The 12,939-nt window shown below is 36.5% G+C and overlaps 1 protein-coding gene across 1 annotated transcript; it reads right to left on the bottom strand.

The window, feature by feature from the left end:
• Window positions 1-7,491: 7,491 nt before the first annotated feature.
• LOC109168546 (dolichyl-diphosphooligosaccharide--protein glycosyltransferase 48 kDa subunit-like) lies at window positions 7,492-11,560 on the bottom strand. The gene is made up of 13 exons (XM_019317600.1): window positions 11,178-11,560; window positions 10,940-11,076; window positions 10,261-10,386; window positions 9,937-9,990; window positions 9,710-9,823; window positions 9,510-9,565; window positions 9,391-9,432; window positions 8,982-9,057; window positions 8,798-8,869; window positions 8,584-8,709; window positions 8,393-8,497; window positions 7,848-7,931; window positions 7,492-7,764 (listed from the first exon to the last, which is right to left on the bottom strand). Exons 1-13 carry the CDS (start codon window positions 11,452-11,454, stop codon window positions 7,717-7,719), a joined length of 1,317 nt encoding a protein of 438 aa, XP_019173145.1. The 5' UTR covers window positions 11,455-11,560; the 3' UTR covers window positions 7,492-7,716.
• Between the last annotated feature and the right edge of the window lie 1,379 nt (window positions 11,561-12,939).

Here is a 12,939-nt window from a genome sequence, read left to right as displayed (position 1 = left end):
TTTGACCCGTCGCCTCCCCTCATGACCGAGCGATGGCACGGACCCGGGGTATATACCTTATCATATATATATATATATATATATATATATATATATATATATATATACACACACACATACACACACATATATAAAGGGGTGAGGTGGAGAGAGTGGGGACAGCTGCCCCTACACTAGCTCCGTTTTATTACTAGCATGTGAGTGTATTCACCATTTTTTCCTGTCAAAAGTAAAATAACAAAAAATTATACTTTTCGATTTTTGAGTTATAAAACAATACCATATTCAAGACATTTTTGAGTTAATTATAATGTAATATATATATATATATATATATATATATATATATATATATATATAGGCGGGTTCAGGTGCAGCAGTGTCTTACGGTGCGGTTATTTCTTACGGTGCGGCAACACCAATAGTTCACCAAATATGCACCATCAACGTTAGGAAATACACCACACAAAACAGAGTAAACAGAGCCCTGCATCACCAAACACACACCATTAGGTGTGAGTAAAAACACCATACACTGTTCGGAAATACACCATTGGGGGTGGTGAGTTATATAGTGTGTTTTTTTGAGTCTGTGGTGTATTTTGTGATGTTTTATTACATTTCATTGGGGTGTGTTTTTATTACATTGTTGGTGCATATTGTTAACACTGTTGGTGTATTCTGGAATTTGACCGCACCGCCGCACCGTAAGACCCCGCCGCATATGAGCGCTCTTCTATATATATATATATATATATATATATATATATATATATATATATATATATATATATATATATATATATACACACACACACACACACACACACATATATAAAGGGGTGAGGTGAGGAGAGTGGGGACAGCTGCCCCTACACTAGCTCCGTTTTATTACTAGCATGTGAGTGTATTCACCATTTTTTCCTGTCAAAAGTAAAATAACAATTAAGAAAAATTATACTTTTCGATTTTTGAGTTAATTATAATGTAATATATATATATATATATATATATATATATATATATATATATATATAAAGGGGTGAGGTGGGGAGAGTGGGGACAGCTGCCCCTACACTAGCTCCGTTTTATTACTAGCATGTGAGTGTATTCACCATTTTTTCCTGTCAAAAGTAAAATAACAATTAAAAAAAATTATACTTTTCGATTTTTGAGTTATAAAACAATACCATATTCAAGACATTTTTGAGTTAAGGGAAAATGACACTTTTTCCCCCTGAGTTATATACTTATAGCACTTTTCCCCCCTTAATTATTTAGGTAAGCACATTAGCCCCCTCAATTATTCTAAAAGTGGTGGTTTTTCCCCTTAATATATTAAATTGACATTTCTACCCTTAAAGTAAACATTTTATTTATTTTACTTCTCCAACAAATTATTGCGTATACATAGGGATCACCACGGTTCGGTTCGAACTGAACCAGACACTATAGCAATCCAATTAAAAGTTTCCGATTATGATTCAGATCGAGAACCCAATATTTGGATTTCAATTTATTAAAATTATGAATCAAAAAAATTGGATCCTAAACCGTGAATCGGCGGTTCCGGATCCGGTTCGCGATTTTGAACCGTCTTTATTTTAAAATTTTATTTTTTATTTTAAAATAGTCTAACTTCAACAATAAATGTATTTTATTTTTTTCAGTTCGGAACATGAACCGTCCTTTCCAGTTCGCGATTTTGATAAACTCTAAATATCGAGTTTCGATTCTAAATTGTAATTGAAATATTTCAGTTTGGTTGCTATAGTGTTTGTTTGGTTTGAACCAAATTATGATCATAATTTGTTGGAGATGAAAAATAAATGAAATATTTATTTTAAAGGTAAATATGTCCATTTAACATTTTAGGGGGAAAAACAGCCACTTGAATAATTAAGGGGGAAAAAGTACTATAAGTATATAACTCAGGGGGAAAAAGTGTCATTCTCCCTTGAGTTAATTATAATGTAAAATCATATTTACTCCTTACATTATAACTTTTAGTTCATGTCTGTTCATCCGGACACACTAGTTGACGGTAACTATTAATAAAATTTCACCTAATATTTTTATTTTCTCCTCTCAAATCACACTCAATTCCACGATTTAACAACAAAAAACTCAAACAAATGACCTCTCCCCAACTCCGTGATTTAATGTAGAGGCAAAACCCAAAGACCATTGACCTTTATTATATTATATTAGGAAAAATAATCAAATTAGCCCCCTAAGTCGAGTGGATAGTGCAATTGGGTCCCCTAAGTGAAAAAAGCTCCATTCAGGTCCCCTAAACCTGTAAAATTGTTCAATTAAGTCCAAGTTGACTTGTTTATCAGGTTAAATACATACGGTGTTGACACGTGTCTTTATTTTATTTTTTATTAAAAATATTATTAATTATAAATTAATTAAAATAATAAGAATAATAATTAAAAAAAAAAAAAACAGTCGTGGTCGTCCGGCCATAGCCGTCTAAGGAAGACTGCCGTTCCAGTCCCCTTCGTCAGGGCGGCGGCGAAGGTCGTAGTCCACGTCCAGATCTAGAAGACGGCCATGGCCGTCTTCCTTAAACAGCCGTGGCCGGACGATCACGGTTGTCCTTGAAGAAGGAAGACAGCCATCGGCTGTCCGACGTCGACAGCCTATGGCTGTTTTATATATATATATATATATATATATATATATATATATATATATATATATATATATATAATAATTTATTATTATTATTATTATTATTATTATTATTATTATTAATTTATAATAAATATTATTTTTAATAAAAAAATAAAATAAGGACATGTGTCAACACCGTATGCATTTAACCTGATAAACAAGTTACATTGGACTTAATTGAACAATTTTACAGGTTTAGGGGACCTGAATAGAGCTTTTTTCACTTAGGGGACCCAACTGCACTATGCATTCAACTTAGGGGCCAATTTAACACTTTTTCCTATTATATTACCTTTTGACGTTATTGTCAATATAATATAAATTAACGATCAGTATTTTTTATCATTAGTCCTAACCTGATAATACAAATTAGTTCCTGTATTTCGAGTGTATAGTAGCATGCGTAGATTGTATGATAAAATATGAAGATGGAGAAAATCCGGGAAAATGGCTTCAAAGAGTCTCCATTTATTGAATCTCCTCAAGAAAGAGGCCGTAGAGAGTGCTTTAGAGAGTAGAGAAGAATGGACATCCACCTCCCCAACCCCTCCCAAAAAAAAAAAAAAACTTGTGTGTCTAATGGCCTTTTTATAGGCAAAGACATTGACTATCTAACCGTGAACCCGAACACCGACCTTGATCCCGACTAGGATCATGAAACGTACAGGAAGGGGTCAAACCCGAAGAATATTCCCTATCAAGTAGTCACCCCCCTCCCCCCGTCCGAGCCCTAACGTTGAGCTAGTGAAGAAGGGTTTGGGCTGGGAATCTGACTATATAGTCCGTGACTTACGCCGGTTCACTCGTTAAAAATCTTAGACGAAGAAAAAACTCAGTAGGAAAATTTTTTAGTTAATTAAGGAAAAAAGAGCACAATCATTAGTACAGTCTTTTGGACTATAAGGGGTTGTCAGAATTTTAACCGATCTCGGGATCGGATTTGTAACATGATTGAGAGATCAAAATTTACCGATCTAGCGACCGGATTATTAGCTATGATGGGGATGTCAAATTTAATTGCGATTTAGAGATCCAATTTTACCCCATCAAGGGATTGGATTTGCTCATGATCTAAGGATCGAAATTTACCAATCAAGAGATTGAACTTATCCGCTGTCCAAGGACCTATTACTGATCTTATCGATCATAAGCGAGAGCACTTCTCCTAATGCCCTTACTCGGGCTAACTGGTCGTAGTTAGTTTGAACTCGGTCAAACCCTGACCTAGATTACTTTGGTTTTAAGATCGTTCTTAGTCAATCGTGTTTGGTTGTTCTTGATTACCACATTAATTACTATGATGAGTTTTGAAAATAAAAAAATTATTTGAACGGGGCGATTTCGTCATTTTGCGCTCGATTTACGAACCAAGAGCCCCAAATGAAGGGACGCTAGGAGACCCGAAAGTCTAACGAGGCCGGGAAGGTCATTATGCTCGAGAAGTGCTTTAGTGAGCTCCCGCCCTACAATCCTATTAGTAGCCCCCTCCCCCCCCCCCCCCCCTCCTCCAACTCCCTATGTTGCGAGAATCGTCAACACAAGGGAGTAGAAATGATGGCCGCCCGAGTTTGTTTTTCAATTTTGATTGCGATCGGGAAGTAACTCGATCGAGTTCACAGTGACCATACCTATAGTATTGATGGTCGATTTGTCTAACTTGTAGGACTTTAGGGATTTACGAGGTCTAAATTTACCGATCAAGAGATCGGATCTCTAACATGATAGAGGGATTGAATGCTACCGATCAAGTGATCGGATTTTTAACATGATCATGTGATCAATTTTCCCAATCAAGAGATTGGATTTACCCAAGGTGGAAAGTCCAACCTCGCGGGCTTAATACCGAGATTTGGTCCCGTGCTCGTCGTGCCGACGGTGGCAATGCCGACCTAATCGGACTTATAGCGCCTATGGTAATAATGTTAACCTAAGCCAGGCTTATAGCTCTAGTGGAGGCAATGCCGACCTAACCGGGCTTAATTGCCTACTTCATAGGGCTTATGCTGCGATATAATCTCGGGCTTACAGGGCCGGTGGTGGCAGTACCAACCTAACTGGGCTTCGTACACGACTAATCTAGTATTACAATTTACAAAGCAAATTAAACTAGAAATTTACATGGTCGAGGGTATTTTCCCCCGCTGTTCCAGAGATCGTAGATTTTTAAATGGGCATGCTTCTTCCGTTGGTCCGGAGAGCCATTGTTTTTTGATCTTCTTATTGCAGGGGTCCGGAGACCTTTGTCTTTTGATCTTCGGATCGTAGAGGTCCGGAGACCAATGATTTTTCGATCTTGTGATCGCAAACAAGGATAACTGTGCCCCGCCGATCCGAAGACCAATATGATTTTGATCTTCTGATCGTAAAAGAGGATAACTGTGCCCCGCCGGTCAAGAGACCAATATGATTTCAACCTTTTGGTCGTAAATGAGGATAACCTTGTCTCGCCGGTTCAGAGACCAAATTTTATGCGAGACGTGCGACAGCAGATTGCTACGCCTTGGAAAGGCACAGCTCCATGAAAAAGTGAGCGCCTGACTGTACTTCCCGGCTAGGGGACGAAGCGACCAAAAAGCAACGCTTTATTATACGAAGCCCAAGTCAATGGTCGGCAAAAAAAATACATGGCAAATTATGTTGTGCATCCGTATGCACCATGCATGGTGCATACGAATGCAAAAACGACGTCGTTTTGCATCAAAACGCGCGTCGTACTTTAAAAAAAAAATCAGTTTCGATTCCCAGCAACAACATTATGTTATTCATTTTTTAGTTCATTCATTCTAGATTTTTATTTATGAAATTCTGGATGTACAGTTATGCAATTCTAGATGTATAGTTATGCAATTCTGGATGTGTAGTTATTCAATTCTGGATTTATAGTTATGAAGTTATGGATGTGTAATTATGCAATTCTGGATGTATAGTTATGAAGTTATGGATGTGTAGTTATGCAATTTTGGATTTATAGTTATGAAATTATAGATGTGTAGTTATGTAATTCTAGATGTATAGTTATGTAATTCTGGATGTATAATTATGAAATTATGAATGTGTAGTTATGCAATTCTGAATTTTTTTTTTTTTAAGTTAGACGTCAAAACGACGTCGTTTTTGCATATGGATGCATCCTGCTTTGTGCATACGGATGCAGAGCATAACGATCCAAAATACATCAAATAGTTTCTACTTACGACTCGCAAAACCCTTATGGCCCGTTTGGTTCACGGAATCAATTTGGAGGGAATATGAATACTATTCCACAAGGAATAGAATAGGTAAGGAATAGAATATGAATTGTATTATGTTGTTTGGTTCGCTAAAGGAATAGACTTTAAGAATTGTATTCCAACGTTTGGTTGGTTAAGGAATAGAAATGGAATATATGTTTAAAAGACATAAATACCCTTGTACAAAATATATTATTATTATTATTATTATTATTATTATTATTATTAAACCCTAGATCTAAACCCAGTCTCCACACTCAATCAATCTCTTCATCGTTTCTCTTCTCTCATTCTCCTATCTCTGTAATTCTGTATGGTGAATATATATGGCGTTTGATTTTTTTTATATAATTTTTTATGTTTCATAATTTTTTATTTTTTATTTTATATAATCGATCCACCTCATCATCCTTCTTGAATTCTTCGCAAACTTTTGTACTCAGTTTACTGTTTTTTTGTGAGATGTTGTAGACGTGTGAGTGTGTGTTAATATATATATAGTTTGCCGATGTACGAATTGATGACATGCTTTTCTCAATTCATCAGAATACATAAATTGGCCTTTTCATCTCCTTTGCTGTAATATGAACGCCCGAGTTTCTCAATTCATCGGCGGCGTCCTCTGGTTTCTGGCGTCTGGGCGGTGGAGTCCATCGACGGCGAGCAGCGGCGGTGGCTGAGGTCATCACCGATCATCACGAGGGGGCAGCAGATCGGCATTATGGTCGCCCGGTGAGAACCAACAGATCTGGGAGGGATAAAATTGGAAATAATAATTTTAGGTTATTCCTGCGAACTCAAGAATAGCCTAATACCTAGGGGAGGCCAGGAATCTCTATTCCCTTTGCAAGGGGAATAGGTCATGCTCGGGAACAATGTTTCTGGGAATACATGTTGTTACCAAACAGAGTAATAGGCCTATTACTGGGAATGTTATGTCATTCCAGACCTATTCCGTGAACCAAACAGCCCATTAAAGTCTTCAACCTTAGTTTCAACTTACGACTCGTAAAATCCTTCTACAGTTCTGCTACTTCTGCTTCCAAAATCGTCTTCATCCCTCACTACGACATTTCCTCGAACGTCGCCAACAGCCAACCTGCCCAACCATCACCGTCACACTGCCTCTTCCTCGTCGCGACTCCACACTCACAGTCTCGAGGTACTTCGCCCCTCCACCTGATCGCTACTACGCAGCTTCTCGCTCTGTTTTTTTTCTTCTTATGTTGACGCCGCTTACTTGTTAAATATGAATAGTCTTGAGGACTTATTAACTTGAGAGTTTGGCACTTTGGCAATACTAACCATTACTCTACACAGTTTTTTTTTTCCAATTTTTTGTATTAAATATTTAACTCAAAGTTTTGAAATTTTTATAATCAAAATCTTGAATTATAATTCAAGTTTAATTAATTATTTATTTGAATTAAACTTTATTATTGAATTGAATAATTTATATTTTTTAGGTTAATATTATAGTATTTTTAAGTATATATATTTTTTCTTTTAAAAAGCTCATTGCCCTTCAGTGCGTTTTTTTGCTTTAAAAAGTTTAGTAGTATAACTGCACCAGTTATACATAAGACTATAACGCATTCTATTTAATGTCACAGCATTTGAAAAATCCAGTTATACATAACCTGAGTGCAAACAAAATGGGAAGATGCAAAAATCCCTTGCTTAATGGATCAGTAACACAAATTCTAGTAGAATAATTGAGAGAGAGAGAGAGAGCGTACAGGGGTAGTGCTTAGAAAGTATTAGATTACTAAGTCCGGGAAGTAACTACATCTCCAAAAGGTCTCTACTTGTGGTAAAGGTATACGATGCTAAATATGAAGAATCCAGCCATCTGCGCATTCAACAAATAGTTTCAGTTATCAATATTGCGGGAGTGAGATTTGTGCTATACAGTGCAAGAGAAGAGATTCTTACAGTGGAGAATGAAGCACCGTAGTAGGGGAAAGCCGTGGTTATAAATCTTTCATACTCATTGTGTCTGAATGGTCGTACTGGAATCTGCAAGAGTGCAAGGTTTTACACGTCAGCATATAATTGATTCTCTAGCTGCTCATACTATAAAACATGATACCAGTTCAGTTTCTAGTTATGAATCAAAGCATTTATTCATTTAAAGATCTCAATCATTTTTCAAATAAGAATTTTAGTTTGAATAGGGTTTATTAGTGTCAGTAATATTGTAATATCTTTATAATATATGGTTTGTATTAGTTGTTGTAGATTTAGTCTACTATTCTAGCCTAGAGTTTAGGAGTATTAAGTGGTAACTTTCCTATAGGTCTTATCCTTGTAATCTCTTGTAACAGATTAGATTTTGAATTCAATCAACTCATCATTAGTACTGTACTACAGAATTTTATGTAGACTGCCAAGGTGAAACATATAAATTCCAGAGACTAAAATTTGATGATTTTGGGTTCAACTTTCAAAGTTGGGTGAACAATTGTTGCAAGTCTAACCTGTTTTGAAAGTGATAAGCTGGTGTATCCAAGCTTCTGGTACTCAATTTTAAACTGGAAAACCCCATAAACATCCGGTACCTTGAATGAAGTATGATAGAGTCCCTGTGAAGAAAATGCAATATAGAGGGTATGAATGAAAGAGGATTCTAGAAGAATCAGAACTGCAAATATGCCTGGTGGTTTGATACCTTCTGATCAGTAGCCAAATTTTTCAAGACATAGGGGCTCATCATGTAGAACTGCAACTGAACATCATCAGTGACATATGGTTCCCAGCTAGTTCCAGACCATTCATAAATTTCAACAGAAAATTCCTGCCAAAAGAGCAAATTTATGTCAATGTGATACATTTTTAGTCGCCAAAGTAAAAATATAAGCATGGTACTGAGTTTTCAAACTGACCAGGTCATCTTTGATCCTATACATTGCAGGCTCTTCGTTTTCACCAATTTTGTGGTGCTTGAGATTGATGGCCTGAGAAAGAAAATGTTAAATAAATTAATAGGCAATTAAAAGTGTGAAAACTAACGGAAATTTGAACACAAAATCAATTAATAGACAATGGTCAGTGCCTTTTATCACTCACCTTCAAATGGCCCCTTTCATGGAAGATCCATTTACTGAGTTCAGTAACAAACTGTTCATTGCCACATTTCTCATATCTGTTTGAAGAAGTAACCTTTTTCTGTTAGTTCCCTGCCACTCATCAGAAACAGTAAAAACATAGGGGCTCTAAACAAATACAGCCACCACCAACGCTAGACTAGGAACAAGGAGCTGACTTTGTCGTCATGTTTACAGCAGAGAAGAGTAAGATACAGAGATGTGCTCACAAGGGAAAATATAGGTCCTTAATCATTCGGAGGAAGTTCCACATATACCATGAACAAGTCATGAATCATGACAAATTAAGCCAGGAAATTGATCATCATCACAAAGAAAATGAAAAAAAAGGCACATCAGCACATGGGAAGAGAATATAGAACTTCACTCACTTAGTTGAGCTATCAGCTTTCAGCACTCTTGATCTGTAAAATCTGTAAGTGAAGGAAGAATATATTTAAGCTCATTATCAGATGAATAAAAATCAGCGCAATATTAGGATAATACATACCTATTACTGAACATTGCTAAAGAGCCAGAGACCAAAATGCGTGCATTATTTCTAGCCTGCTTAACATGAGTTCCAACAAAATATGCAAAAGGGATTAAAAGAAACTTTAAAAGAAAAAAGATGCATAAATATTATATGGACCAACCACAACTATAGAGAATACTTAGGCCACTAATTTGGCATGAAAACGGAACACATACCTGCATAACTGAAACCAGTGAGATAGAAGATCCCGTAAGAGATGGAGGCTTTGACAACTCAGACTTTGGGTTAGCAGAATATGCTGAAGGAGAAGCTGAAAGAACTTTAAAGACCTACAAAGTGATTGATCACCAAGAAAAGAAGTTTCATAAAACAGACACCTGAAAAAAAGAATATCAAAAATTGATACACCCATATACAAGTAATTCAACTTTTGTAACATTACCAGGCTATTTTCAGGATTTAACGAATGGCCAATCCCTTTGAAGAGTACAGGAGCCTGTTCGTAATTAAAATTTCGTAAGAATTAAATCAACAAATGCTGTCCTTAATGCATATCCCAACAATGTGACAAAGTGGTAAAAAGTGAGGGAAATAATAACAGTTGAGAAATAATAGAGTGCACATCCATGGGAGTTTATGACATCTGTCCTCAAACAAAAATGATCATGATGTATGCATGTACACAAAAAAGAGTGAAGTTTCATGATTCCAACCTGTAAAAAGGCTTGGCACTAGGCAAAAGTTATATGTTAAGTCCAAAACTAACCTCAATCTTTCTGCTTCCTAAGACAACATTGGATTCAATAAAACTGTCAGATGCAATCAGTGTATGATCTCCCTCAGTTTCAGAGACAGCATAGCTAGAATGATCAATAACCACAGCAGACGGATCCTGTTGCATCAAAAATGCAGTTTAAGGACAGAGAGCCCACATTAATAAGCTAATGGGTCACCAAGCCAAAACACCAAACAGAATATTAACATTGAAAAAAGATATACACTTTGGAGAAATACAACTGAAGGAAGCCCCTTCAATGAACACTATTAAGTATTAAGCACAAGAGACCAGAAAACCAAGACACCAGAAACAATGAGGTCTATCTTTTATAGCCTCATTATTCTTTAAATAAGCAACTTTTGCATTGTCAATTTAGTAAAACTATAAAAATACAAAAATTAACTTTAATTCTTCCACACCACACACTGATTGCTTATTGTTCATTTTGAAAATTGCTTAACATTTTCCACTTTGAGGCCTTGCACGTTCCATTTTAATTCACTGATCACGATTTCAAGGACATTTAGATACAATTTCCGTCCTTAAGTTTTAAATTTTCCATCTGCATAACCATCCAAAATAAAAAATGCTAATAACCAAAATCTAGAATGAACTTATGAAAATATCCGACCATATATCAAACATTGAAAGACAAAAGTAGAGAGACCTCATCAAAATCGACACCGCACTCTGCAGCAATGTTTCGGATCAAATCAGATGCATTAGCATCGGCAGCCACAATCAAGTCACGACCTGAGTCAACGAAGTCCATCACAGCAGCCAAATCCAATGCCCCTCCAAATCCTAGCATCGAATTTCACATATTAAACTAAAATACAAAAAGAAATGCAGCTAGGTAAATACAATTTTGAAATCGAAGACGATTCATCAACAGTTACACTCACTCTCAGCTGACGGCGAGAATAGAATGATCCCATCGTACAAGTACTGTCCATATCGCTGGACACTGATGGTGGGATCATCGGCGAGCTTGAATTCCAGCGCGAAACCGCGAGATTGCAGAGAGTTAAAGAAGAGGGAGTGTGATGACTTGAGGGACGAGTCGTCGAGCAGTACAAGAATGCGGCGATCCGTCGGATTATCAGGCGAGAAAGACCTGGTTAAGATCGGGCATAGCAGAGAGATCAAAGTGACAAAGACAATGGCGCGGAGACTTTCCATTTTCCCTCGGCGGAGCTAGGGTTTCGGGATCCGGACTTCCACAGAGTGAAGAGGACAGAGCTAAGAGCTTCGCCCCCAAAACAGTACAATTTGCGTTGACCGTTAAAACGTGCCTTAAACGGTAAATGCCGGGTTGGGAAAGAAAACGGTAAGTGTAGTTTGGGCCTTTTTTATGATTGGGCTATTCAGATTACTGGCCAACGTAGCCCAGAAACTTTCTCTGATGGGCCCATCGTTTATAGGGAAATTCAGCTTCATAAAATTGGGCCTACGGTGGGCTGTGACCTGCTAACCCAGCTCAATAACATAAAACATTTTCCAATTTTCAGAATTTAAATTTAAATATAAAAAAGGGAAGATACAGATTTAAAATCTAAAGAGTAAATACCCAAAACGGTCCCTCGACTATAGTTAAATTCACAAATTGGTCCTTGACTTTCAATTTCAACCAATTAAGTCCTTAACTTTACAATTTTAACACAATTTGATCATCTGTCTATTTGACAGTTTGTTGACCATGATCTTTGAGGATATATATGTAATTTCACCATTCTGCATCATTCGCCGCGATTCGGCATCATCGCTGGCGGCTGCGCCGTCATTGACGATCTCCAGAAGAACTTGCAGCTCTCGTCGGAGCACATGGAGGCCTCCAGGATGACGTTGCACCGTTTCGGAAACACGTCGTTTCTTTGCTCTGGTACGAACTCAACTAGAGTGTGGTCTGAAAATCCAACCGGAACCTTAAAAAATCGACGATGGACCATGAAATTACATATATATCCTCAAAAATCACAGTCAACAAACGATCAAATAGACGAAGGATCAAATCGTGTTAAAATTGCAAAGTTAAGGACTTAATTGGTTGAAATTGAAAGTCGATGACCAATTTGTGAATTTAGCTATAGTCGAGGGACCATTTTGGGTATTTACTCAAATCTAAATGACTAACTCACCAGTTTCATTAAGTGATTTTTAATGTAATTGCAAGGTAGGCAACTTCTACGGTAAATAATACCACGGATCAGGATTTACCTTATATTGTGAATCCTAATTTAAAAATAATCTTCAGATTTTGTACCTATAGTTAATTAGTTCTGTACCTGTAATTAAATTGAAGGCACATCACATAGTAATTATAGACACATAACATGATAACTACAAATACATAAATTGTTAATTTCAGGTACAAAATATGTTTTAACCAACATTTAATGTGTATGCAGTTAACATATTCTGTACTTGCTGTTAACAATTTATGTGTCTGTAATTATCATGTTATGTGCTTTCAATTTGTTTACATGTACAGAAATTGTTAACTTTATGTACAAAATATGTTAACTGCAGATACAATTTTTTTTAATCAAAAGTCACAATACAATATAAACTTTGGTCCATGGTATAACAATTGTACGAACACTACTCTAATCGAATCTGAATTACCTTCACATTAACATAGATAATGGATTTTACCTGCAAAAAAAA

The sequence above is a fragment of the Ipomoea nil genome, unplaced genomic scaffold (genome assembly GCF_001879475.1).
Source record: "Ipomoea nil cultivar Tokyo-kokei standard unplaced genomic scaffold, Asagao_1.1 scaffold3199, whole genome shotgun sequence".
Classification (NCBI taxonomy): domain Eukaryota; kingdom Viridiplantae; phylum Streptophyta; class Magnoliopsida; order Solanales; family Convolvulaceae; genus Ipomoea; species Ipomoea nil.
Note: the sequence above shows the minus strand (reverse complement) of the source record. Positions and strands in the feature narration are given on the sequence as shown.

Excerpts from the sequence above, each read along its gene's own strand:
- LOC109168546 (XM_019317600.1), bottom strand. The coding sequence starts at position 11,454 with ATGGAAAGTCTCCGCGCCATTGTCTTTGTCACTTTGATCTCTCTGCTA. Across the intron at positions 9,824-9,936 it reads TAAATCCTGAAAATAGCCTG|GTCTTTAAAGTTCTTTCAGC; the intron begins GTAATGTTACAA and ends ATCACTTTGTAG. Across the intron at positions 7,765-7,847 it reads ACGGTGCTTCATTCTCCACT|ATGGCTGGATTCTTCATATT; the intron begins GTAAGAATCTCT and ends TTGAATGCGCAG.